The sequence below is a fragment of the Brachyhypopomus gauderio genome, chromosome 1 (assembly GCF_052324685.1).
Source record: "Brachyhypopomus gauderio isolate BG-103 chromosome 1, BGAUD_0.2, whole genome shotgun sequence".
Lineage (NCBI taxonomy): Eukaryota > Metazoa > Chordata > Actinopteri > Gymnotiformes > Hypopomidae > Brachyhypopomus > Brachyhypopomus gauderio.
The window spans coordinates 32,647,370-32,673,360 of record NC_135211.1 but is presented as its reverse complement, the minus strand read 5'-3'; the positions used below and the strand labels follow the sequence as shown (position 1 = coordinate 32,673,360).

The 25,991-nt window shown below is 43.8% G+C and overlaps 4 protein-coding genes across 7 annotated transcripts in view; 1 reads left to right on the top strand and 3 right to left on the bottom strand.

The window, feature by feature from the left end:
- rbpms (RNA binding protein, mRNA processing factor) overlaps positions 1-10,155 on the bottom strand; it is a 30,440-nt gene extending 20,285 nt beyond the window's left edge. For both annotated transcript variants that reach the window (XR_013132047.1, XM_077010591.1), the window contains exons 1-2: positions 9,593-10,155; positions 3,748-3,825 (exon numbers count right to left, since the gene is read on the bottom strand). Coding sequence is in view for 1 of the 2 variants with exons in the window: in XM_077010591.1 (XP_076866706.1) it covers positions 3,748-3,825; positions 9,593-9,649 (135 nt within the window). In the remaining variant the exon portion in view is untranslated. The remainder of the gene's footprint in view (positions 1-3,747; positions 3,826-9,592) is intronic.
- Positions 10,156-12,839: 2,684 nt separating this feature from the next.
- Positions 12,840-14,926, bottom strand: dctn6 (dynactin subunit 6). The gene is made up of 7 exons (XM_077022156.1): positions 14,831-14,926; positions 14,528-14,592; positions 14,334-14,439; positions 14,100-14,188; positions 13,879-13,926; positions 13,598-13,740; positions 12,840-13,106 (listed from the first exon to the last, which is right to left on the bottom strand). Exons 1-7 carry the CDS (start codon positions 14,866-14,868, stop codon positions 13,008-13,010), a joined length of 588 nt encoding a protein of 195 aa, XP_076878271.1. The 5' UTR covers positions 14,869-14,926; the 3' UTR covers positions 12,840-13,007.
- A 607-nt stretch (positions 14,927-15,533) lies between these two features.
- Positions 15,534-23,526, top strand: LOC143517753 (N-acyl-aromatic-L-amino acid amidohydrolase (carboxylate-forming) B-like). Of its 3 annotated transcripts, none has more exons than XM_077010545.1 (8): positions 15,534-15,966; positions 16,493-16,725; positions 17,035-17,230; positions 17,552-17,645; positions 19,117-19,224; positions 19,396-19,508; positions 20,020-20,181; positions 23,381-23,526. In XM_077010545.1, the coding sequence occupies exons 1-8, from the start codon at positions 15,931-15,933 to the stop codon at positions 23,420-23,422; spliced, it is 984 nt and encodes a 327-aa protein (XP_076866660.1). In that variant the 5' UTR covers positions 15,534-15,930; the 3' UTR covers positions 23,423-23,526. The 3 variants fall into 3 exon arrangements, with proteins under 3 accessions (XP_076866660.1, XP_076866677.1, XP_076866669.1); XM_077010562.1 differs by having other exon boundaries at positions 20,020-20,238; XM_077010554.1 differs by lacking the exon at positions 23,381-23,526 and having other exon boundaries at positions 20,020-21,220.
- cldnd1a (claudin domain containing 1a) lies at positions 21,284-25,819 on the bottom strand. The gene is made up of 4 exons (XM_077010572.1): positions 25,070-25,819; positions 24,368-24,475; positions 23,526-23,663; positions 21,284-23,011 (listed from the first exon to the last, which is right to left on the bottom strand). Exons 1-4 carry the CDS (start codon positions 25,359-25,361, stop codon positions 22,791-22,793), a joined length of 759 nt encoding a protein of 252 aa, XP_076866687.1. The 5' UTR covers positions 25,362-25,819; the 3' UTR covers positions 21,284-22,790.
- Between the last annotated feature and the right edge of the window lie 172 nt (positions 25,820-25,991).

Sequence of the window (25,991 nt, the reverse complement as noted above, 5' to 3'; positions counted from 1 at the left end):
AGTAGCAGTAATGCAAGATAACTGGTGTGGAGTAGCAGTAATGCAGGATAACTGGTGTGGAGTAGCAGTAATGCAGGATAACTGGTGTGGAGTAGCAGTAATGCAGTGGGATAACTGGTGTGGAGTAGCAGTAATGCAGGATAACTGGTGTGGAGTAGCAGTAATGCAGGATAACTGGTGTGGAGTAGCAGTAATGCAAGATAACTGGTGTGGAGTAGCAGTAATGCAGGATAACTGGTGTGGAGTAGCAGTAATGCAGGATAACTGGTGTGGAGTAGCAGTAATGCAAGATAACTGGTGTGGAGTAGCAGTAATGCAGGATAACTGGTGTGGAGTAGCAGTAATGCAGGATAACTGGTGTGGAGTAGCAGTAATGCAGGATAACTGGTGTGGAGTAGCAGTAATGTGGGATAACTGGTGTGGAGTAGCAGTACTGTGGGATAACTGGTGTGGAGTAGCAGTAATGCAAGATAACTGGTGTGGAGTAGCAGTAATGTGGGATAACTGGTGTGGAGTAGCAGTAATGCAGGATAACTGGTGTGGAGTAGCAGTAATGTGGGATAACTGGTGTGGAGTAGCAGTACTGCGGGATAACTGGTGTGGAGTAGCAGTAATGCAAGATAACTGGTGTGGAGTAGCAGTAATGCAGGATAACTGGTGTGGAGTAGCAGTAATGCAGGATAACTGGTGTGGAGTAGCAGTAATGTGGGATAACTGGTGTGGAGTAGCAGTACTGTGGGATAACTGGTGTGGAGTAGCAGTAATGCAAGATAACTGGTGTGGAGTAGCAGTAATGTGGGATAACTGGTGTGGAGTAGCAGTACTGCAGGATAACTGGTGTGGAGTAGCAGTAATGTGGGATAACTGGTGTGGAGTAGCAGTACTGCGGGATAACTGGTGTGGAGTAGCAGTAATGCAAGATAACTGGTGTGGAGTAGCAGTAATGCAGGATAACTGGTGTGGAGTAGCAGTAATGCAGGATAACTGGTGTGGAGTAGCAGTAATGTGGGATAACTGGTGTGGAGTAGCAGTACTGTGGGATAACTGGTGTGGAGTAGCAGTAATGCAAGATAACTGGTGTGGAGTAGCAGTAATGTGGGATAACTGGTGTGGAGTAGCAGTAATGCAGGATAACTGGTGTGGAGTAGCAGTAATGCAGGATAACTGGTGTGGAGTAGCAGTAATGCAAGATAACTGGTGTGGAGTAGCAGTAATGCAGGATAACTGGTGTGGAGTAGCAGTAATGCAGGATAACTGGTGTGGAGTAGCAGTAATGCAAGATAACTGGTGTGGAGTAGCAGTAATGCAGGATAACTGGTGTGGAGTAGCAGTAATGCAGGATAACTGGTGTGGAGTAGCAGTAATGCAGGATAACTGGTGTGGAGTAGCAGTAATGTGGGATAACTGGTGTGGAGTAGCAGTACTGTGGGATAACTGGTGTGGAGTAGCAGTAATGCAAGATAACTGGTGTGGAGTAGCAGTAATGTGGGATAACTGGTGTGGAGTAGCAGTAATGCAGGATAACTGGTGTGGAGTAGCAGTAATGCAAGATAACTGGTGTGGAGTAGCAGTACTGCGGGATAACTGGTGTGGAGTAGCAGTAATGCAAGATAACTGGTGTGGAGTAGCAGTAATGCGGGATAACTGGTGTGGAGTAGCAGTACTGCGGGATAACTGGTGTGGAGTAGCAGTAATGCAAGATAACTGGTGTGGAGTAGCAGTAATGCAGGATAACTGGTGTGGAGTAGCAGTAATGCAGGATAACTGGTGTGGAGTAGCAGTAATGTGGGATAACTGGTGTGGAGTAGCAGTACTGTGGGATAACTGGTGTGGAGTAGCAGTAATGCAAGATAACTGGTGTGGAGTAGCAGTAATGCGGGATAACTGGTGTGGAGTAGCAGTACTGCGGGATAACTGGTGTGGAGTAGCAGTAATGCAAGATAACTGGTGTGGAGTAGCAGTAATGCAGGATAACTGGTGTGGAGTAGCAGTAATGCAGGATAACTGGTGTGGAGTAGCAGTAATGTGGGATAACTGGTGTGGAGTAGCAGTACTGTGGGATAACTGGTGTGGAGTAGCAGTAATGCAAGATAACTGGTGTGGAGTAGCAGTAATGTGGGATAACTGGTGTGGAGTAGCAGTAATGCAGGATAACTGGTGTGGAGTAGCAGTAATGCAAGATAACTGGTGTGGAGTAGCAGTAATGCGGGATAACTGGTGTGGAGTAGCAGTACTGCGGGATAACTGGTGTGGAGTAGCAGTAATGCAAGATAACTGGTGTGGAGTAGCAGTAATGTGGGATAACTGGTGTGGAGTAGCAGTACTGCAGGATAACTGGTGTGGAGTAGCAGTACTGTGGGATAACTGGTGTGGAGTAGCAGTAATGTGGGATAACTGGTGTGGAGTAGCAGTACTGCGGGATAACTGGTGTGGAGTAGCAGTAATGCAAGATAACTGGTAGGGAGTAGCAGTAATGCGGGATAACTGGTGTGGAGTAGCAGTAATGCAAGATAACTGGTAGGAAGTAGCAGTGATGCGGGATAACTGGTGTGGAGTAGCAGTAATGCAGGATAACTGGTGTGGAGTAGCAGTACTGTGGGATAACTGGTGTGGAGTAGCAGTAATGCAAGATAACTGGTGTGGAGTAGCAGTAATGTGGGATAACTGGTGTGGAGTAGCAGTAATGTGGGATAACTGGTGTGGAGTAGCAGTAATGCAAGATAACTGGTGTGGAGTAGCAGTAATGTGGGATAACTGGTGTGGAGTAGCAGTACTGCGGGATAACTGGTGTGGAGTAGCAGTACTGCGGGATAACTGGTGTGGAGTAGCAGTAATGCAGGATAACTGGTGTGGAGTAGCAGTAATGCAAGATAACTGGTGTGGAGTAGCAGTACTGCGGGATAACTGGTGTGGAGTAGCAGTAATGTGGGATAACTGGTGTGGAGTAGCAGTACTGCGGGATAACTGGTGTGGAGTAGCAGTAATGCAAGATAACTGGTGTGGAGTAGCAGTAATGCAGGATAACTGGTGTGGAGTAGCAGTACTGCGGGATAACTGGTGTGGAGTAGCAGTAATGCGGGATAACTGGTGTGGAGTAGCAGTAATGCAAGATAACTGGTGTGGAGTAGCAGTACTGCAGGATAACTGGTGTGGAGTAGCAGTAATGCAAGATAACTGGTGTGGAGTAGCAGTACTGCAGGATAACTGGTGTGGAGTAGCAGTAATGTGGAATAACTGGTGTGGAGTAGCAGTAATGTGGGATAACTGGTGTGGAGTAGCAGTAATGCGGGACAAATGGCGTGGAGTAGCAGGTATGCAGGATAACTGGTGTGGAGTAGCAGTAATGTGGGATAACTGGTATGGAGTAGCAGTACTGCAGGATAACTGGTGTGGAGTAGCAGTAATGCAAGATAACTGGTGTGGAGTAGCAGTACTGCAGGATAACTGGTGTGGAGTAGCAGTAATGTGGGATAACTGGTGTGGAGTAGCAGTAATGTGGGATAACTGGTGTGGAGTAGCAGTAATGCGGGACAAATGGCGTGGAGTAGCAGGTATGCAGGATAACTGGTGTGGAGTAGCAGTAATGTGGGATAACTGGTATGGAGTAGCAGTACTGCAGGATAACTGGTGTGGAGTAGCAGTAATGTGGGATAACTGGTATGGAGTAGCAGTAATGCGGGACAAATGGCGTGGAGTAGCAGGTATGCAGGATAAAAGGCATGGAGTAGCTGTGTAGCCATGACTTACTTTAAAGGGCCTGAAGAGCAGATAGAGCTCACGTGGTTTGATGTCCAAGGGCAAGCCGCTGACAAACAGTGTCCGGACCTGTGGGGGGGTTTGCAGACGGGGGAGGAGTTTGCAGATGAGGAGGGGGAGGGGTTGCAGACAGGGGAGGGGTTTGCAGAGGGGAAGGGTTTCCAATGTAAATGAGTCTTTATGGGAAGAGATTGCAGTGGGGAAGGAAAGCACAATGTAACATGGATGCGGACAGCAGAACTTTTCTACTTAATAAGAAAAACAAAAACAAGTACATTTGTAGGAAGACACATTCCATTCATAACCTTATGCTGTGCAACTTTGTTGTGGCGTATCTTCTAATACACACCTAGCAAACACCTTATTAGAATCTCCTACCACGCACATGCACTTCCTGGGTACTGTGTCAGCTGCACCTAGCTCACATATGATCGGTACCAAGGTACAGACCGTTTGCCATGCATGAGCCACTAGTCATGAGCTGCTAGCCACCGTGTACCCAGTACAGCATCTGCCATTTTCTCACCAGAGGACCGCCGCTGATGGACATCTGGCTGGGGACCCGTCCCAACACAACACGAGTGACATTAGAGAGAGCTGAGGTGTGTGAGTGGAGCATACACAGCAGGGTTGCTAAGGTTTCTACATGCATCAGTGTCACTGCTGAGGTGAAAGTGGTATGCCACCTAAAAATACCCAGCAGTCCTGTGGGCAGAAATGTAGTATAGACAGTAAAGTGTAGTGATGTAGTACAGATTAAGTCTTTGAGCGGTCCTAACACTGTGGAATGGAACAGATTGGTTGATCAATCCCTGGCCTTTAAATATATATTTATAATGTTTAGGTATGAAGTATTGGTTAAGATATGATACAAACGCCACAAAGATTCATACAAACGCCACAGTGTTCAGGTCCGTGGTCATGTGACACCTATGTGGAACCAGTCACCAAAACAATTCCACCAAAACAAACAAAGGTAACCTGGCAACAGCAGGGTCCAGAAAGGCCTGTGGCCAGAATTGGCTTGTCAGACCAACTCTCTTATCTTATCTGAGTTTGAGCCGGGGGGCATCTAATGGTCACAGTAGAGCAGGGGGAGGGGGGCTGTCTTAGCACTTGGCTGGATAGCTGTGAAATCACATCTCTGGGTCCCACAGAGGTGTCAGTTCCAGAAAGCAGACTGAGAACTCCAAGAGAAATCTCTGACTATGAGGTCCAGAAGAATGAAAGCATGTAAAACACTGCTGATGGGGGAAGGTTTCAAGATTTTTTTACGCATGAAATAATTGCACGAGCAGTGGCTAAGCATGGGGTGGCAATAAGGGTTACGTATAATCCATTTTTAGCCAAGACAGCATCTTAAGTACTTCAGTGTTAAGACATTATGACATAAAATCAAACCATATAGAACCATGAAGCCTCAGCAACTTGTAACTTTCCTTCACGTCACCTACTGTCTGTCATGACGTTTTCCGTTTGGGATTCTTCATAATGGACACAGTCCCTACACTGAACACCTGTCCTTCAGCCTGCTAACTCACTTCTGTCATATGTTAGGAAACCTGAGGCCTAGCCCCTACTGGCTTGTTCTCAACTCCCCTCTTTCAAAATCCTATTCCATTTTTTCCACGAGACATCAAAGCAAAGTACTTCAAAATTTCGTGCCCTCAAATTAAATAAAAATATAAAAAATATAGAATGTTGAATAAAATCAGTGCTAGTGTGGTAGAAGCTCAAAGTAAATGTTTGATATGGTCAGAACCCCCTGGACCCTGTTGCTATGTTTGTTGCTATTAACTCAAAGTTGGTGGTTATATTTCCTCTCTCTCTCTCTCTCTCTCTCTCTCTCTCTCTCTCTCTCTCATTTCTTGTGTTGCTTATTTTTTGACTAACAGCATTTGATAAAGTAAGAAATGCTGGACCAGGACGAACCTTGCAGCCTAAACACACAGTGAAACACAGCAAAACATACTCACCTAACACACTCACCTGACTAACACACTCACCTGACTAACACACTCCTGGAGCTCAGCTGAGAGGTCAGGGGGAATTCTCCCTGTCCCCCACCCCTCCCTTCTCTCTGTCTCCCTATGACTCATGACCATAAATGGGACTTTTTGTTGCTGTGGTCACGCATGCTTAATCTCATAGTATAAACGAAGAGTAAGGACAAAGGGGTATAATGATAAAGGGAGGATTTAACATGGATGCTTTAAAAACACACACATTTTACATCAGAAATTAAATAACAAATGCAAATAGTCAGAACTGAATGCTAAATTTGTACAAATTAAGGAAATATATCCTTGAGCTATAATTATATAAGTAATCTCTACCTTGTATGAAACTACTGTTTTTCTGTGTACTAATCTTGGTATTGGTTTCCTAATATAATCATTATTGTTCAGTCAATTTGTTCATTGTTCTTCAATGAATCATTCACTACAGTATACAATATCCCGAGACACACTAAACACACTATATTCTGTACATAACTACAAGTATAGTAAAGAGTAAATATAAGACAATGGGCAGAGCACCAAACTATTTTTATATTGTGTTTACTGTGATCATATTGTATTTTGTTATTTCAACAACAATGTGTATAAATCCCAGAGAAAGGGACAATCTCAGTAAATACTGAGTAACAATCATTTTCTACATAAAAGAGAATTCACCCATCCGTGCACGAACAAGGAAGGAAAGAAATGAATCAAAATTGTAGTGTGGCTTTCTCTCAACATTAAAAGTTAAAGTGAGTTAAGAGAGAGAGAGAGACAGAGAGAGAGAGAGAAATAGAGAGAGAGAGATCCTCGGGTTGCCATGGAGTGTTACCTTACATCTAACCTGCTTGACAATGGATTTTATGCTCTAGCATGGCAACATAAACATGTCTGACTGGGTAACACAGACTTGATCTTTAAGTGCTTCATTATCAGACCCTGATCATCAGATATTGTATGTGTGGAATACTTCTACACTTAGGGCAGCATATGCACAGTAATAGCTAGACTACATCTGGAGATTAATGATTCATAAACATGTATGCTTTGTTTTTGCTCTAAATTACCAGGATGTGCTATCTAAATCTAAAAGAACTCTGCAACAGTCACATTCCTGAAAATTACCTTTCAAATTAAATTTAGATAATAATTTAATTATAATGGCTTAATTTTTCCATTTAATATAAATTTATTTGAATCACCACACGGTTCTACAAGAAAAAAGAGAAATGTGGAGATGGAGAGACAGACAGAGGCTAAAAAATAAAGCTTCATGAAGACACACTAAGACAACCACAAAGGAATAAACATGATTAACTTGAACTGCATTAAAGACTGAAGAGGAGACTGAAGCTGAGGGCAGGTCTGCAAACAAACTCTCAAACAGGGAAGGTCTGTAAACAAACTCTCAAACAGAGCAGGTCTGTAAACAAACTCTCAAACTACATCACACCTCTGTCTGTCTGTGAGGCGGATTTAGAACATTAAAAGCAGTTTGTTTCACACTGCCTTTGTTCAAGTCTATTTCTCTCTCTCTCTTTCTCTCTCTATCTCTCTCTCTCTCTCTTGCGCACGCGACGACACTTCTCCAGCAGCCGTTTTTGACGCAAAGCTTTGTTGTCTTTTCAAATACCTCTTGTCGCTGGGATGACAAATGGCCAAGATAAGATGACAATTCCCCCGGCAGTTTTAAAAATAAACCTGCAACATCTGAGGGGCGTAGAGGCAAAGCGCAATTTAGCAGAGACACATTATGAATTCAGCAATGCATGTGCCCCCTTGCTGACATGTACAGTGACAGAGCAGGACACACACACACAAAGACACACACACTTTTGCTACAATTATATAGCTGTACCTTCTTTCCTTCTTTGCCCTTCCCCCATCAAAATCACATCTAGTTGTACAAAGGAGGTTAAATCCATGGAGCAAAGGAAACAAACACACACACACACACACACACACACACACACACACACTGTCTTTCTCTCTCTCTCACACACACAATGGGAAATACATAAACAGTCTCTACCCCCTGTGGACACACTCAGCTTCGAGCTGCTACACATATTTTCTCCAGTGAGAAAATCCTGTAAATGTTACTGTGGTCGCCAGAGTTCGTCATCAGAAAAAATATTTGTTTCATATAAACACACACACAATCACAACAAGTTTAGTCTGAACTCTAGGAGAGAGAACCATATTTTGTTGTGTGACATTTCTGTAAGGTACCCCCCCCCCCCATGCCTGTGAAAGTGTTGAAAACATCAGCATGTAAAATATCCCACAAACCACCAGTGTTTGCTGGAACTGCAGAGTCATATGTGGATTGAAAATATCATTTGATATGGGTATTGATTACACGGCAGTAGGTGAACACATTTGCATCGCCCTCTCTGAATCTGATTGAAACTGCTCTCGGCACTTTGAACTGCCGCTGTGTATGAAAAGTGCTATACAAATAAACTTGCCTTGCTTTGTCTGTTATGGCCTAAGGATGAGACACTGTTGTTTTGATTCCAGTCATCCTGTGTTCCTGGAAACAGCCTAATCGCTGTCTGGAAACTGAGGTGATGAACATGGTTACTTTGATACCCAACACTCTATGAGTTAGCATAACTCAAATGAAATGAAACTCATCTCAAGCCAAAGCTTTGTAGCCACAATAGATATGATGGTGGGTGTGGCTATAATACAAAACATTTAAATCAGGGGCGTTGCTTCAAAAGCTCATCATTTGTTAATTTAATGTTATATTATTACAGGCATTATGGTTCCAGTTGCTTCTATGTGTAAGCAGTGCAGCCTATGACAGTTGGATCTGAATCAGACTGAGTTTGTCATACAGTAGGATGGCATGTGATTGGCTGTAGTGCAATATTCATCTGATTCTGAGTCACACGGGCATAATTAGAGAATGGGACACATGGGATTTACAAGCAACTATTCTTTTAAAATGCCTTTTAACACACACACACACACACACACACACACACACACACACACACACACAAGAAGGGCTGATACATCAAGGACCAAACTGAGGAGCCAGGTAATTTTAAAAGAACAAAGACATTGAACTGGTGCACATTACAACATGAACATCCCCACATTCGAAATCATCATCTTGTCGGTGAGGTGATGCGACATGAACTGATACAACCTCCAAAACAAATATAGTGCAAACTGCAGTCACCTTATTGCACTGACACGCGCGGCATCTTGGCTCGATAGCGCGCGATGCTGCGCGAGCTGCACACGGAGCCCCTCACAGAGCCAATTACGGGGAACCGACGACTCCGCGCTTAATTGGGAAACTGCACCCAGTGTTAGGTTGCAAAACCATGTATACAAATGTTGATATGGACATTGTCCAGTCAGTGGTCTTACAACGTTTTTCAAGTAAAAACAATATCAACATGGATAAAAAATAAACAGTCAGCTAGTTTGGATAACGGATAAAATCTAGAACGACAATGACTAATACCTCGGCAATGTCACCTTGCGTCATTCTAGATTAAAAATAAAACCTCCCAGCTTAAAGCACGTTGGATTAATGTTGGGAAATTGGTCTTTTTGTGATAATACGAACAGGCTGATTACTGGGTGTAATAACAGCTATCGGTTTGTGGCCAGGTGATGCCTTATTTACAATAATCCACAGAAGCGGGCAGGAAAGTTCGTGAACTTCCTTTTCGTGTCATTTTATTTCTAGCTCAGAAATATTTCACGCCGCTATCTCAACGGCTACTGTCTCGTTATGTGAAGAGGCGGAAGGGAAACACAAGTTAAAAGCAACACGACATTCGCAGTTCAACACCCTACTAACTCACCTCTTCCTCGTGGTTGTATTCGCTAGTCTCGTTGTCCTTTTCTGGTTTGTTGTTCATCTTGAAATAAGGTCTTTTTCAAATCCTTTCCAGCGTCTGGTCGGTTTGTCCGACTTACCTTAAGAACCGCTCGAGCGAATTAAATACCGTTCTCCTTTCCCCCCCTGAACGTAGCCCAAAACAGTCAAGTTGATGTACCGTAATCTACCCAAATTTAGCATAACAGACGAGTAACGTGTGGCACTGGACTCATTAGAAGTCGTTAAGGAATGGGGAAAGATCTCTCGGCTCCGACGTGTCAGGACACTGAACTCGTGTGTAGAGAAGCAGGCTGCTGTTTCCTCCTCGCGCTGCCGCCCAGAACGCTCGTGCTGCAGTCGCGGCGCGAGCGCGTCTACTTCTAGTCTTTGGAGAAAGTTTCCTCTTGCGCATCAGCGATGGGATGGGCATGGGGCCGAACTGACCGACTGGGTTTTTTTTCTTGTGGCCGTACACTGTTTTATCTGTTATGTTTAGCAACCTTATGGTGGTAATATAGCGCATGCCCGCAAAATGAACTTTGCGTAATGGGGCGATACTTCTGTGTATTGGGATACTGGCCGAGTTTTAAAGCCTCCGACATTGGCCCATCCTTCCCCGCTTGGGCAAACATGATTTTTGGTGAATGAGAAATGCTACACACAAATCTTCTCAGTCCTACAGGTTGCGACATTTTATGCCTTTTGTTACTGTTCAACTGGTAGAACACAGGATTAAGTATTAACTTCCTTCAACTCCGTCTTTGTTAGAAGACTACTTCAAATTGTATCTTATACAAGGCAAATAACATTGAGGTATTTAGTATTTTACATTTAAAACCATTCAAATTAAACCAGTTATGTAAAAGATTACAGCATTCCAAAATTATTTGTTTGTTCTCTGTGTTGATGTACAGTCTTGTGTTCAGTGATGCCCTAAAGGATTTCTTGGGACTCTGAACATCCCCAAAGTGAAAAGGTCAGATGGCTTAATTTGTGGTACAGCATATTTAAAAACAACAGCTTTTACTCCTTTTTATTTTCAGAAACACGATGCCCATTCTCTCTCCCTCCCTCTCTCTCTCTCTCTCTCTCTCTCTCTCTCTCTCTCTCTCTCTCTCTCTCTCTCTCTCTCTCTCTCTCTCTATCTCACACACACACACCCTCAGCATTCTGTTCTCTGAGTCACATAAATGAACTGGAGCCAACAAAGGAAGGAATAGAATATCTGAGTGGATGACATGAAATTACACTCATATCTGTGGTGGGAGTTGTAAACAGACACAGATAGCTCTTCTGTCTATGTCCGTGCGCGAGTGCACGCACACACATACACCACGGGTGGCCTCTCTTCTGTGCTGAGAGTGGACACAGATCTATAGCAGCTGCTTATGACACTAGCAGGATCCAGTTCCTCCTCTAGCTTTTTTGTCCAGAGTCAGCAGCTCCCACTAGAGGGCTGGTGGAAGAATACAGCAAAGGTGCTGATTGGGGAACTGTGGAACTTGGTTCGTAGGTCATTACCCCCAGCGTCCCTTTTACTACTTCATAAAGTTTGTGTGGAAGTCAGAGAGAGAGAAAGAGAGAGAGAGAGAGAAAGAGAGAGAGAGAAAGAGAGAGAGAGAGAGAATAGTAAGATGGTGAGAGAGCACAAGGGATATATAAACAGAGACAGAAACATAAAAAAGACAAAGAGACAGAACTAATGCTAAACACGTCATCTTAAAAGCCCATGGAAATCATGCCAGTTAACTGCAAGAGCAAAATACCCTAACCCATGTCAGAACACTAAAGTCCAACAGGCTCTGATCCAACTTGCCTTATCTGGAAGCCATTCGCAATGTTTGATTTTATTTTAATTTTTTTACCTCACATCTATAGAATAAAATGTGCATGTTTCCTCCACTTTTAACCATGACCTGTGCTTCATGCAGGAATCCAATCAGTCATTCTGCCTGTATGTGGTAGCACCTCAAAGCCCAGCTTGTCTTAACAAAGCAGCCTGGTTAAGCTTTAACAGGTCAGTGAGTCAGAGGGTTAAGCAATGAATGCAGGCAGACAAGGACTTTCTTTGTGTGTCTCTGTGTGCAGGGAGAGAGAGGGGGCGGTGGTGTAGAGAGTTTAAAATACAACAAAAAAAGGTTGAAATTCATATATATATATATATATATATATATATATTATGTCTACATATTTATGACATGTTTTTGAATTATCCAATTCCAGTTGATTCATTTGGGGTCATACACAATTTACATCAGCCTGCTAAACTGTGAGTCTGTAAACTTTTTTATATATCTCTCTCAAAAGCATGAAATATACACTATATAAATTCATCAGAAAGATGCTGAACTGATTTTGCAGTGCAGTCTGTACATACTAAAGCAGAAGACTCTTCTGCTGCTCCAGTTACACTATGCCTTCTGACATTTAAGTGAGATTTGGCCTCTAAGTGCTTTTATAAGCATCAAGTCATGTGCCAGCACGCATTACTAGCAAGCAGCCATGTCATGACTGCAGCGCTGGAACAAAAGCACAATGTGACCGTCTTCTGCCCATCATCTGGAGCAAGTATATCTGCACCAGCCCACATCTGAAACTCCACGTTTAGTGTGAAGCATGTGCTGGTTGTGTGTATGTGTCTGTGGGGGGGGATCAGCATTTAGCTTCTCTATTGCAACAGCTCAATGTAGCTCATAAAGAGTGCAATAGTTTACTGACCAATCATAGCAGCATGTGCTGGAGCATTGACACAATAGAGAAGTGTTGAGAGCATGACTGTACTGCTGTGGTGTAGCCCTGCCGTATTCTGTACTTTGGTGTTTGGTGGCACGCACTGTCACAGCCATGACCCCTGTTGCACTTCGGAGGGGGTGACCCCAGCCTGTAGCTCACACATGAGCTAGGCTGCAGGAGAGCGGGTGAAATCCAAAGGTCATGTCACGATGCTTTAACACAGAAGGCCAATCAAGTACAGAAGACAGACAGAAGAACTTTAAAAAAGAAATAAATGGCAGTGTGAGAGTTGGAGCAGTTCAATGTTCTTCATTAAAGCTAAAAAGCAGTAGGACTGTCCCTTTAAGTCTTTAAATACATTATCGGAGCTTCAATCTCACAGGCGTCAGCATCATCCATCTCGTAATTCCGAACTTTGATACTCTTCTACATAGCAGAAGAGCGTCAATACAGTGACACCTAGCGGAACTAATATAGAACTGCACACAGTATCATAGTAGCGGGTGGGAATGCCTTTAATATCAAGCAACAATAAATACAAAAGTTAAAGACAAATGTAGCACATAGCTAATAATTACCAGACTGTAGTGATCACTGGCCAGTGAAGTGAAACATAAGCTTTGGGTTTGTGTTACATAAACGCTTGTGTGCAAGCAAGACTGATTTCAGCTTCTGGCAGGGGTGGAGAACCCCTTCACTGTTTTCTTTAGATGGTGGTAGTTGGGTAAAATCTTCATCAGAAAGTCCAGCTGCAGAGTCTGGGGCTGAGGAGTGGAAAAAACAAACAATAAAAACAACCACCAGAGTAAGACGACCAGTCGGCGAGACAGAGATAAAAAGACAAAGGGGATGTGAGGATGTATGTCTTACTGGAGCTCAAAAGGATGCCTCATCACCACAAGCTTACGAGACAGGCATATTACTTCACAAATTATTCATAATATTGTCTACTATGACATCCCTCTGACTGAGTGAGCTAGTCCAAAATCTTATTTATTTATAAATAAACAATATTTAAACATTTACACACACACACACACACACACACACACACACACACACACACACACACACTTCTATAGCTGTAGTCAGTCTTTGGCATGGTTGTCCACCCCTTACATGAACGATTTACTGATTATTTAATTCATCAGTTAAGTCATATCAGCTCACTCATCACACAAGCTGGCCCTGCTGTGTGTGGATCTGAAGACCCCTCTGTGAAGGCCTGTGCGGCAGGTGTGCGGCATCGCCTCACCTGTGGCCTTTCCGTCTGCACCCGTCGCATGCAGCTGGAGCCGTAGATGACCGTGTTCTCGGGAATCGCCTCACAGGTGTTCACCTGGCAGCATGCCCCGATGATGCAGCCACTCGTCAGAATCACGTTCCTCCCTACGTCGGCTAGAACAGCCAGAGGGGGCAGGGAGCGGCCGCAGCCATGTGAAACTTTTTAATTCATACTGGATGGTCACTTATTTGCAAGTAGCATCCTAGCATTGTAGATTATTCATTGTTATAAAGACAAAGGAACTGCGCTACCTTTAGATTCAATGACATTGTTGTCTCCAATTTTCAGTGCTTGGGAAACTGTCGAAATTAAACAGAAGTAAGCAATAATATAAAGGCTTCTGATAATACATTTTTAACACACTCAGTAGGGCTTATTACAGGCAAATTGGTTAATAATTGTAAATCACTGCTATTAATAGTAAACAAATAGTTTATAGATAGTAGTAACAGATCTTTAATGCAAAGCATACCACAGCCAACTTCAAAAACGTTGTTGGTGCCTATTGTCATCGTTTTGGGTTCAACACCATCTGTATCAGGCATGATGTTTTCAGGATAACTGAAAACAAATTTGAAAATGTTCTCAGAAATGCTGCAGTACAAACAAACTTGATTGTTTACAATGTTATAATACATTGCTGTGATACAATTCTACAATATAAAATACACTAGGAGAGAATTAGTAATGATTTAGCTAACTCTACCTGTTAATGATAAGCGCTTGCTCTTCGATTAAGTTGCCCTCTCCTATGACGATCGGACCAGCCTCTGCAATTATCCGGGCTTTGGGGTGTATCACAGTTCTTGGCCCTGAAATGTAGAAATACTTTTTAAACCTTTATTCGAAATTTCCCGAACGACGACGTGGGGTGGAAATAACGATGAAGGACCTGCTTACCGATAGTGACATCGCCTCTGATTTCACTCTCAACACATACCACCGCACCAGCTGCTATTTTAACACTGCAAAACAAAAATCATTTGGCATTGCTTTAGTTCTCAAACGAAGGTGTGAGACTGTAGCATACAGGCTGCCACTGACCCAGCTATTATTTTACTGGGTGTGTCGGACGTATACGCGCCCAAAGTTAACTAGCAAAATGCGCTTTCTATTACATGTGGTTGTAAAGACGCATGATAGTAATATAGATTAGTATGGAACGAGTGTACGCCATTCAAGAACTGCAGACGATATACAAACCTTTTTTGGTTCGTTTGTTTTGCATTTGGATCGGCCATCTTGAAGAAATGGATAAAGCTCGTGTTCTATTACAAGCCCTTTTTATCGTCACACGAGAAAGCATCGATTGAGAATGTCTGACGATTGTCCTCGCGTTTTGTTGACATCTACTGGACACACTAAAATTTACAGTATCTTTAACACGATGGTGTTACTATAGGTGCTAATATAGTTCTATATATCAATAACATTACTAAAGTATATACAATTTTAATATTAGTGAGTATATTTACGTTTTATGGTGACTCATATATTAGTATAAGGCTAACAGGCCATTAAATTCTAAAAGTAAAGCTAAAAAAGATGTCCTTTGAATATCATGTGTGTGTGTGTGTGTGTGTGTGTGTGTGTGTGTGTGTGTGTGTTTTGACTGTAATTAGGTTTTGATGTTTCATTTGACAATATGCATGTATATTATTTTTATTATCAAATAACACTACATTTAAGTGGGGGATCATGCAATAGGCAGGCGTGAGCTAGCCATCCTGGACAGCTAACTGGATGGAGTGATGGGGGGGGGGGGGTTGAATTCCACACACTGGTGTACTGCATGTGTCTGCATTGATCTGGCAGAGAGTGAAGGGGGAGGTGGATGGTGTTTGGGGGTGTGTGTGTGTGGGGGGGGGGGGGGGGGGGTTACTGCAGAGCACACACCCAATTTCACTGTAAATTCAAAGGGAGCATGAAGCAGTGTGTGATGGAGAGAGAGAGAGAGAGAGAAAGAGAGAGAGTGAGAGAGAGAGAGAAAGAGAGAGAGGCAGAATGTGACTGCTGAGTCAGTTATATTGTAGGGGAGTGGAGAGAATGGTCAGAGAGAGAGAGAGAGAGAGCACAAGAGAGAGAGAGAGATAGAGAGAGAGAAACTGCAGTGGAAGCTGGACAACCCAAAGAGACACAGTTACCAAACTTCCCTCTCCTCTCTAACTCTAGCCATGACCTGGAGACAGCAGTCATGGAAACACTGTATCAGCACCTGCCCGTAAGCTAGAACTGTAGGTCACAGGTCAGGGGGGGGCATTCCAAAGTGTGCACCAGGGGGCTCGTGTGCAGCAGTCTGAGTGATGGAAAGAGAAAGTCAGTCGCCTCTGAGGAATAAGGTAAGACCTTAACCAGCACATCTGAGCATGTCTGCTAAATTCTTACTCTGGATGTGAATGTGCAATGTCTGTATCTTCTATAACTGACCTGAGACCAGGTTTTTATTACTCTCATTTGGTGCGATGCATAACCTGAGGGTTTGGGATAGCTGATCTCTGACACTACACAATCAGTAGTGCCACTGCATCTCCTACCTAGGCAGACGGAGGAAAGCAGTGACTACTATACTATGATCTATTTCATTTCTAGGTGCTCCAGATTCACTGTAGCTCCACCTAAGTGTCCTCTATACATCGTTGAGAACAAACCAAATGCACAATTTTAATTATTATTATCTATTCGTACATGCAGGTATCGATTTCTTTTTTAACAGAGCGTAACAATTTGCAGACAGTATTAGGCGTCAGTAACTTTTATTCAGACACTGAAGTTGAAACCGACCTCCTAAAGAAGTTGAGGAGCACGTTTTGATATCATCTATCACATACTGGTGAAGAAACCCTGTTTTGTGGTCACGTGGTCGAGGTGGAGGTTGTGACATTGCCGCCGCTGTCTCGTGTGGCCCTCTGTGGTGGTACCCATGGCAACGAACTCTCGGGGGTCTACCTGGTGCAAGAGAAGCTAAAGAACAAGAGGAAGGGCGACACGATGGAGACCGTAGCGGTGGTAACGGTGATCTCGAACCCTCGCGCCGTGCAGCAGTGCATTCGCTACACGGAGACAGACCTGAACCGCTGTTTTACCCACGCAACGCTGAGGTCAGACACACACTACACACAAATAGACTACACACACTTTTCACATTTTCAGGTTGTAATAAACATTAGCCATGCATATTACACACATGTAACCACCTATATATATATATATATATGATGTTCTCACTACTCCTCACTAAGGTTGGGCATTTACCAACATTCAAGAATCTCTCTCTCTCTTCTGATCTCTCCTTCTCTCTCTCTCTCTCTCTCTCTCTCTCTCTCTCTCTCTCTCTCTCTCTCTCTCTCTCTCTCTCTCTCTCTCTCTCTCTCTCTCTCTCTCTCTCTCTCTCTCTCTCTCTCTCTCAGTGCCCCAGTCACAGAGAGGACTCCCTATGAAATAATACGTTCTCAAGAGCTCAACTCTCTGCTGGGTCCTAAAGGGAGTGGCCAGGCTGTGGACCTGATCTGTGATCTACACAACACGACTGCAAATATGGGCCTCTGCCTCATCACGTATGCGGACAGCGACTGGATATGCCTGCACATCTGCAAACACCTGCAGGCACGAGCAGACCAGCCTTGCACAGAGCAAACACAGTGATCACTATATGGTTTTCACTGTTATTTTAATAGCTGTCCCACTGGTACATTGCAGGCACACTTATTTCATACTATTTCATAACTAACTTCAGGTAGATTTACTGGGAGATTTTAGTAGAGCCCACTCAGAAATGATTTTGCCATGTTTCATGTAGAAACAAGCTATGTGAAAAATGTAGCTTGTCTCTGCTCTCATTTAAAGACTGTTTTCAAATACCAATAAATGCTGTCCGGGCTTTGAAGACATTTTGAGTGGACTGGTCATGATCATGTGTGCTTGCAGAGGGAGATGGCCACTATCCCAGTGAGGTACATCCACTATGACATCCCATTGAGTGAAGCCTTTTCGCTGGACTCAGTGGGCAAGCACGGCTTTGGTGAGTCTGTGAGGGCCGACGCTGTTCAACCCTGATCTGAGATCAGTACAGCTGATTCCAGACAGTCACAAGCAGGACGGTAAGGCTCTCGTATAGTTTCACTGGTTTCACAAATGGTCTGAACTAATCGATAAAGAGCCGTTCAAGCGCCGTGGCCGTTAGCTCAGGACATTACTCATCCCAGGTAAGCAGCTGCAGGTGAAGCGTGAGGAGAAAGACAAATCACTGAACTACAAATCACATGCCTGCTGCATTTTGTCGTCTAGGACTGTTTGAAGGTCAGAGAAGATGTATGTGGAGTGCAACTTCATCTTCAGAATGGGACCGTGCGAGTTAGTTTGGGTCTCACCATGCAGTGCAGGGGTGATCTGTACCAACAGGGCCACAAATGTCAACAATACCTCCTAGTCCTGAACATGACTATGTAACTCCAGTACGTCACTTCATTGCAATTAAGGCACTGAACATAAAGCAAAAATAAGACCTCAATCTTATGAAGAACTTGTAACATCATTCTGTTTCTTTCTAGATATTTTTTGTTATTCATCTTGATACTGGAACTAGTGTAACTGTCAACCCCAAACTGTCAGAAACATTATTGTCAGAAACGTTATTTTCTTTTTGCTGGGGGGCAGTTTTTACACTGTAGCACATTTAATGTGTAGCACCTGTGTGTGTGTATGTATGTATATATATGTGTGTGTGTGTGTTTGTAATTCTCTTAACTGGGCACTGTTTTGTTAAAGCAGTATTTGATTAAACACACTTCTGCCACAGAGACCTTTTAAGCAATCCCAGTACTCCCACTGCAATTATATACATCACACTTCCCAGTAGTACCTGGAGGAAGCTTTGATTCTGTTTTTGGTAGTTTTGGTCATTTTTGGCAGTCGCAAGTTTATAGTCTGCCTCTGTGTGTGTGTGTGTGTGTGTGTGTGTGTGTGTGTGTGACCATTAGTTTTAGGTAGCTCCTCTCATCCACCCATTATGATCCATCACTCATGTTGTTTTGTCTTTTCTAGATTTCCATTCACACCATGAAATTCTTACAGTAAACCCAGTGAACGTGAAGTCCATGGCAATATCACCAATACACTATTCAGAGTAAAACCAACTTCTTTCAAGGTTCACTAGTTTCTGGGGCAAAAATCACAAAAAATATTGTTGCCCACTGTAATTGGCACAGCGTACAGTGGGGTGAAGAATGTGTAGAGCACACATGAGATCTGGCTCAGAAACACTCCCATGAATCATTCTGAACTGCTGTGCTGTTCACATTACGACTTAATTCACACTAGACATCAATTTGGACCAATGAGGGGACGTATCTCGTACATAATGTTTAAAACTACTCAATTTCTTTATCCCCCTATTTCAAATCTTTTCCCCAATCTCTACTCCCATTCCTATTATAAGCATTCAGCCATAACCAAATAGTTTTCTTCTCTGACTGCAATCTCATGCCCTGCAGCAATGGAGATCGGGCCTCAGTCACACGGAATGATCAGGTCCAACGTTTTCACTGCTATGCAGGAAGCAGTTAATTTGATGCTGGACTGGGTCCGCCTATTCAACTCAGGTATAAGCAATACTCCCAGCATGCTTGCTTGTTGCGTTCTTGGAAAGTTTTAAAAATACTTTTGCATTGCATTCTTTTGTTTGTTTTCCTTTGCTTTCATATTTTCTAGTTCTTTATGTAAAGCACTTGTAAATGTCAATAAAGTCTTATAATGTTTCCATTTGTCCTAAGGGGCCCTATTTGAAGAGGGTTCAGTGGATGTTTATACAATGGTGAAGAACATCGATTACCCCCGAGATCCACACACTCACACCATCACAGCCGCCGTGCACCCTGAGCTACAGGTTGAGCACTTCCCCACATACACACTACTCTGCTAAAGCAGGAATCTCCTGGAGTTTGTGCACTCTTTTCATTTACATTTACATTTACGGCATTTAGCAGACGCTGTTATCCAGAGCAACTTACAAAGTGCTTTGCATCTGATCACATAATTCATCCTAGGTAATAGAATGGATAGGCCAGAATACAAGATACCAGACTACTACTAAACTACAGGAGTCAATGTCATTACCTATTGTTTTGCAACTTTTCACTCATCACCCACTCACTCTTCTCCTCCTCCTTAAGAGTTGATAAAAGGGCATGTTTAAGAGAGTCTTTCTGTCTCAGACAGCACTCTCATGCCAATGGTAGTCTTGGTCAGTAGCATTCTCAGTCAATAACACTTGGCAGTGCAGAAGCACACATAGTGAAAACCTGCCCTTAATTCCTGTAACATAAGTGAGTGGAAAGAAAATAAAGGTTCCTAAAAGGTTTTAAAGTCCTTTCTCTGTGTTGCTCTCTCCATCTCAGGATCGGGACTTCTGTCTCCTGCACCCAGGGGACCCCATGTTCCTGTCCTTCAGCGGAGACACGCTGAAGTACAAAGGGAAGGAACCCCTCTATCCTTTCTTCATAAACGAGTGCGCCTACTACGAGAAGGGTGTGGCTCTCTCTCTGGCGACAAAGAGGAAGGTGAAGATTCCAGCCATCCAGTGCAGCAGAGTGTGATAGAGACCCAGGAAAGAACAGGTCGATACTCCAAAGAAAAAAAAATACTCTAAATTAAACCAGATCCAAGAAACAGGTGCTACATAAGTGTGATGGCCTAATGCTTACCTTTCTGTTCTAATCTCTCGGGATTACTGACACTGACTATGTTAACAGTATCAACCAACAGGTCATTTTACAGAAGATAAATGTTTTATTTTTTTTTCTGATTTCCTACGAGATAGAAATGCAGATTCAAGCATTAGCAGTTATACACCAGATCCAGTACTGGCTCCAAAACTCAAGAAGTATACACAAAAGAAGGACACAGCTGTGTGTGTTGTACATTCACAATGCTGGAGAACCACATTCACTACACACAGGAGTGGCTAGGCTTACATCACCAGTCTTCACCAGCACCGTCCTCACCGATTGTCAGAGTAATACAACATGTTGACGTCTTACTAATTAAGATCATTACTGGCTTATTATTTTTAGCGTCACAAATCAAATGTTTAAAATATCCACATGATGTAACAACCAAAATGGAGACAACAGCTTAAAATGAGTACAAATTAAACAGGGAATGTTTAAAATCTTAACAAGAGGAATAAATAAAGGATTGAGTAATATTACTAACCTGTATTCTTAAAAACAAACATGTAATGTAACATAGCCTTTCTAAAAACCATTAACATGCTTAATTCTACTACAAAAGCCATAGTTATACTGAACACATACATGACAAAAAATAGTTCATAACAATTAACGTAAAATGGCACTGTGCTTTATTGAAATCATAATTGATTTCTTCAAATTTGTATTGCCTCGTGTTTGTATAGCAGAAAACCCCACTCCACTCCACACAGCTCACACGCCAAACCCAAAAGCAGGTCACAGCTCTCTGAATCTACTCCATGTCCATTTATGTCACACGGACCCAAATCCGGATCATAAACGGAGACAAAGCTCAGGTCCATGACACAGGGCAGACATGCAGTTACACAACTGACCCTTTACACCAGGCGTACTCAACTAAATTTGTCCGCGGTCCAGTTTTGGCAGATACCTGTGACCTGAGGTCCGGTGCGGCGGGGGTGGCGAACGTAAGTTGTTGAGCGGGGGGGGGGGGGGGGGGGGGGCGAACGGTGCGCGAACGGTGGAGGCGTTTATACTTTCGCGAGCGTTTTGTCCTAAACGATAGGCGTTTTGTCCGAAACGATATGTGGTAGAAACACCCCTCAAAACAGGAAAATGAACATTTACCTGACCAACTTTAATGTTGCTATATGTTTCAGGTTTGAAAGGTGCTGGAATTTAGGTTAAAGTACTTTAAAATGCTTGAAATTGTAACTACTTGGTTTCACAACAAATATCTGTCTGACTGAATAGTTCTCTTGTATTAGGTTAACAAATAGGCCTACGAGCCTCTTGTAATTCCAGGACGAAACATGAGAGAACGTGAAGACGTGAAGATTGGGCGTTTTTTTTACTTAATTATGTTTAACATGCTGGGAAATATTGAAATGAACCTTGAAAGTGGCGTACAAGTGCTTGAATTCCACCTTATAAAGGTGTATGAACCCTGAAAACGTGACTTTGTTCATTGCGCTGAAGCGCGGCGCGAAGTTACAAAATTCGAGAGGTGCACGACCTCGCGAACCGACAGCGCGCGAGGCACTCGCGCACACGCGGAGCCACAGCGATTACGTCATTTTCGCCGCGCGGACCCTCGCGCCGCTCGCGAAGCTTCAACCAGGCAGACTTGTTGTTGAGCGGGGGTGGCGAACGTAAGTTGTTGAGCGGGGGTGGCAAACGTAACACTCGTGACGGAGTGTTTTTTCAATAGCCCTGAAATAAATGCTACGGTTTTGTTTTAGTCCGTATCCAGTTAATCAGGAATGAGATTGGGTCCGGACAGGACTGCGTTCGGGTCCGGATCCGGACCGCGGTCCGCCAGTTGAGTACCCCTGCTTTACACCATGGTTCAGTCAAAAAACTAGAACCACTGCTGAAAATGAGCCGTTGACCCACACCTCAGTACCAGGATGAGGCAGTGAAGTTATCCACACAGCTCTGAATTTACAGAACACCATGGAGTTAGTGACCGAATCGAGCACTTTGTGCTCAGACTCCATCTATGTTTGTCACGCGTTCATACACACACACACACACACACACACACACACACACACACACACACACACACACACACACACACACACAAACAACACAGCAGCAACTCTCTTAATAGCTAGCACATTTAGCTTCCAAGCGGAATTCAGAGCTGAATTCCGAGCTTGGCCCTGAATGTTGACTTATGAGTGCAGTGTATGCAAACCCAGACACCAGTCATGATCAGTGCTGAAGTCGGAGCTCCTGGCTCTAGAACAGCACATAAGACCAGGGGTATACCATCCACAGCACTTCAAAGCAAAACTAGGCTCCACATGACCACAGTTCTAGAATCTCCAATAACCAATGCTTCAAGAACGTTAGAACCCTTCTGCATTGTTGATGGTTCGTTCTAGAACCATTGTTTCTAGATTTCTAGAACCCTGGTAAGCCAAGCCTAGCCGCTAGCAGGGCTGGCTTTAGGCCACCCGGTATGCGGTCATACGGTAGTAGCTCTTGCTGTGGCTCCGTGCAGCCCACACCAGCAGGGCGGCAGCCATCATGTGCAGAGGAGAGGAGATGAGGGCCAGGTATAGGGACCAGCCTAGAGTGCCGTCCACCTGCTCCGGGAGCACAGAGACCCGGTGTAGCAGGTCCAAACCTGCCAGGAAACAACAGACAGTAGCAAGGGAACACAGACCTGAGAGAGAGAGAGAGAGAGAGAGAGAGAGAGAGAGAGATAGATAGAGAGAGAAAGAGAGAGAGAGAGCATGTTAAACCAAGAATTGCAATAACTTGCCAATCAAATCATTTTTCCACCAACAACGAGCCAGTTCCTGCAAAACCATTTAAGAACAGACCCTCATTTCCACTGCTCCACAATTACATATTTGGATGTTGAAGCCAAAAGACGTGGTGTAAACCACATTGCCACATCGCAAGTAATATGAGGACCACTGATGATTCATTACTGCTTTATTTTCTGCGGTGCTCATTATATGAACTGTAAATGGCAGTAAGGCGGGTGAGCGACTTTTACGAGGTGACACTGAGTTTTTTTTTCTGGCAGAGATCCTGTGATTGTGTTAGAAAACCGCGGCGTCATTGGTAACTTTGGCACCATGCCAGCGGAAAAGTGCCGTCAGACACTTCTGCTCCAACCTACAATAGCAGCAAGACTGGGGTGCTGGTGCTGGATTTAGACAACTACTGACCTGCGAGGAGGTGGAGCAGTCCGATGCCAAGGGTGGGGCTGAGACTACGACACAGACACGCGCAGAAACCCACCAGTCCTCCCAGCACCACCAACCCCAGAGAGACCAACGGGAGGAGGAACTGACACCTCCACAGATCTATGGAGAGGTCAGAGGGGGTTGGCGGGGAGACAAGAGATGGGATATTGTCCAAGAACCCACAATGGACAGCAGTTCTCAGTGATGAACTGATTAGTTCATGAACAATATGAGACGAGTAATTAAAACCACCGTGCTTGCTTTACTGTAGAAATGACTATGTTTACATTCACAAATGTAAAAGTCTGTGTGAAGTCTGCTGCGCTTCCTGTGTATTAAATGGAGAAAAAGTAGCATTTGATTGCCGGATGACCCAGATGACCCCGAATCTCCTTTACGGCTCTAAATGAATTAATGAATGAATGAATGACTAGTTGTAGAGCTTCTGTTCAGGAACCCAAGGTCACTTTATATCAGATGAGAAGCCAGTATTCTCTCAACCGAAAACCTCCACCCTCTGGGGTACTGAATTAGGTGTAGGGATAACACCCAGGACAGAGTACCACCCACCACTTGGCATGCAGACACATGTATTCACACACACACACACAACGTTATCAGATATACAGACAAACACCATCAATTACACACACACACACACACACACCCTAGGACAATTTATTTAGGACACTCATTAATCTAACCTCCATGTTTTCGGGCTGTGACAGGAAACCAGAGGTCCTGGAGGAAACCCACGCGGACACGGGGAGAACAACTAATATGTTGTGTGTGTGTGTGTGTGTGTGTAATGGAGAGAGACTTACAGGTGCGTATAATGTCCTCTCCACTGTTGTGGTTGCCTGGCTCCTTATATTTGGGTGTAAACTGCTGTGACAGGGTAAAGCTCACACACTCCATGACCATGTTAGGATCTATACACACGTCAACACACGTCCAGAGAAACATGAACATTCTGACATAAATTGTGAACTCAAGTTTACAGACATGATGTTCCATATTAGAATTTACCTAACTCCAACTACCAGGGTGTTTTGGCAGTAATTTAACGTAAAATAAAGTTTAGCATGCGAGAACTTCATGTTACTTTGTATTACAAGTAACTATAGAAGAGAGTGCTATTCTAGTGAGTCACCAACACCACCCAACAGTTCCCAAATAAGACTTTTCCCCCTACGCTTGTAATGGTGCATTTGCCATTCACTGCTTTTTCTGACCAGTAGTTTATTTGCAATAAACTCTGCATCACTGCCAGCATCCATCTGAACAGCATTTTTAATCAGTGCAGGATCGAAAAGGCATCCCACTATCCGGCGTAAAGCGTAAACCCTGATACTCACGGAAGTAATTTTGGGGGGACGGGGGGGACATGTCCCCCCACTTTTTCAAAAGCCGGTTTTGGTCCCCCCCAGTTTTTACGGTTAAAACCAAATATTTAAATAGCGACGAATCCATGTCCCCCCACTTTTGAAATCAAAATTACGTCCATGCTGATACTCAAAGCTCACCGGGTTCCTTGTACCAGTGACTGTCCGTAGGTACATGGAGGCACCTCCACCACAACCCCAGTGTCCCATTCAGTCGAAACAGCGAGTCGGTATACGTTTTCTCGTCGAAATCTCCTTCCATAAACTCTTCTTTAAGGGACCGGAGCTCTGAAGCGTTGGCCTCACTGCGAACCGGCGGGCTCGTGTACTGGTACCAGTACTGAGTCCCCACCGCCACGGAAAGGTAAACTGTGGCAAGTAAGCTGAGAACGCAGGCGATCACCAGCGCCGTGGCGTAACGGTTATCTACCATGGTTATGCAAGCTTCCCGGGTGGCCAAATAACGGGAATCCTCAAATTTGATCGAAAAAGGTGCCGATCACAGCGATGAAAAAGCGTTGCATTCAGTAGGCCTAACTTATGGTACGACCGGTCATTTTCCTGATCTCAGACAAATTCGTGGGCTCTACGGTGGCGTTGCGTGTCCTATTTGGCATCTACAGATCTGCGACACGTTCAGATAAGGCGCCCATCTGTTGTCTCCCATCTGTCGGTCAATTCAACTCGGCGAAGGTTTGATCTGCCGCTTTTCTCCAGAGACCTTTTAACGACACCCGACCTGAACATAAATGACTCAGTTTAACTGTGAGTTCCACTGAACGTTGTAAAATAATGGAAATTGCGGTTACGGGTTGTAAAAGATGCTGCAGTTTTGCGGTTGAGATTTTGTAAATAAATCCATGCGTTTTCCTGTTCCCGGGGACACCTCAAGGAATGATGGGTATCGTAGTCTTTTATATTTGTTTTTTTTCAACAATTTCAGTATATGAAGAACATTCGGTGCAAGATCATAAAGCAATTATAACAGCTAAAAACACCAAATGCTCTTATGAAAAAAACAAAATCTGGATTTTTTTGTTACTTACTGAATTCTTGTCAGTAT

Bases quoted from the DNA above. Each gene is read 5' to 3' on its own strand.
- cldnd1a (XM_077010572.1), bottom strand. From the start codon at position 25,361: ATGGTAGATAACCGTTACGCCACGGCGCTGGTGATCGCCTGCGTTCTC. The intron at 23,664-24,367 runs GTAAGTCTCTCT...ACCTCTCCATAG, and splicing joins AGAGGACATTATACGCACCT to ATCTGTGGAGGTGTCAGTTC. The intron at 23,012-23,525 runs GTCAGTAGTTGT...TCTCTCTCTCAG, and splicing joins ACTGCTCCACCTCCTCGCAG to GTCTGTGTTCCCTTGCTACT.
- dctn6 (XM_077022156.1), bottom strand. From the start codon at position 14,868: ATGGCCGATCCAAATGCAAAACAAACGAACCAAAAAAG. The intron at 14,593-14,830 runs GTTTGTATATCG...TTTGTTTTGCAG, and splicing joins AAACAAACGAACCAAAAAAG to TGTTAAAATAGCAGCTGGTG. The intron at 13,927-14,099 runs GTATGCTTTGCA...TAATTTCGACAG, and splicing joins CGTTTTTGAAGTTGGCTGTG to TTTCCCAAGCACTGAAAATT.
- LOC143517753 (XM_077010545.1), top strand. From the start codon at position 15,931: ATGGAAAGAGAAAGTCAGTCGCCTCTGAGGAATAAG. The intron at 17,646-19,116 runs GTGAGTCTGTGA...CATGCCCTGCAG, and splicing joins AGTGGGCAAGCACGGCTTTG to CAATGGAGATCGGGCCTCAG. The intron at 19,509-20,019 runs GTTGAGCACTTC...TCTCCATCTCAG, and splicing joins CCGTGCACCCTGAGCTACAG to GATCGGGACTTCTGTCTCCT.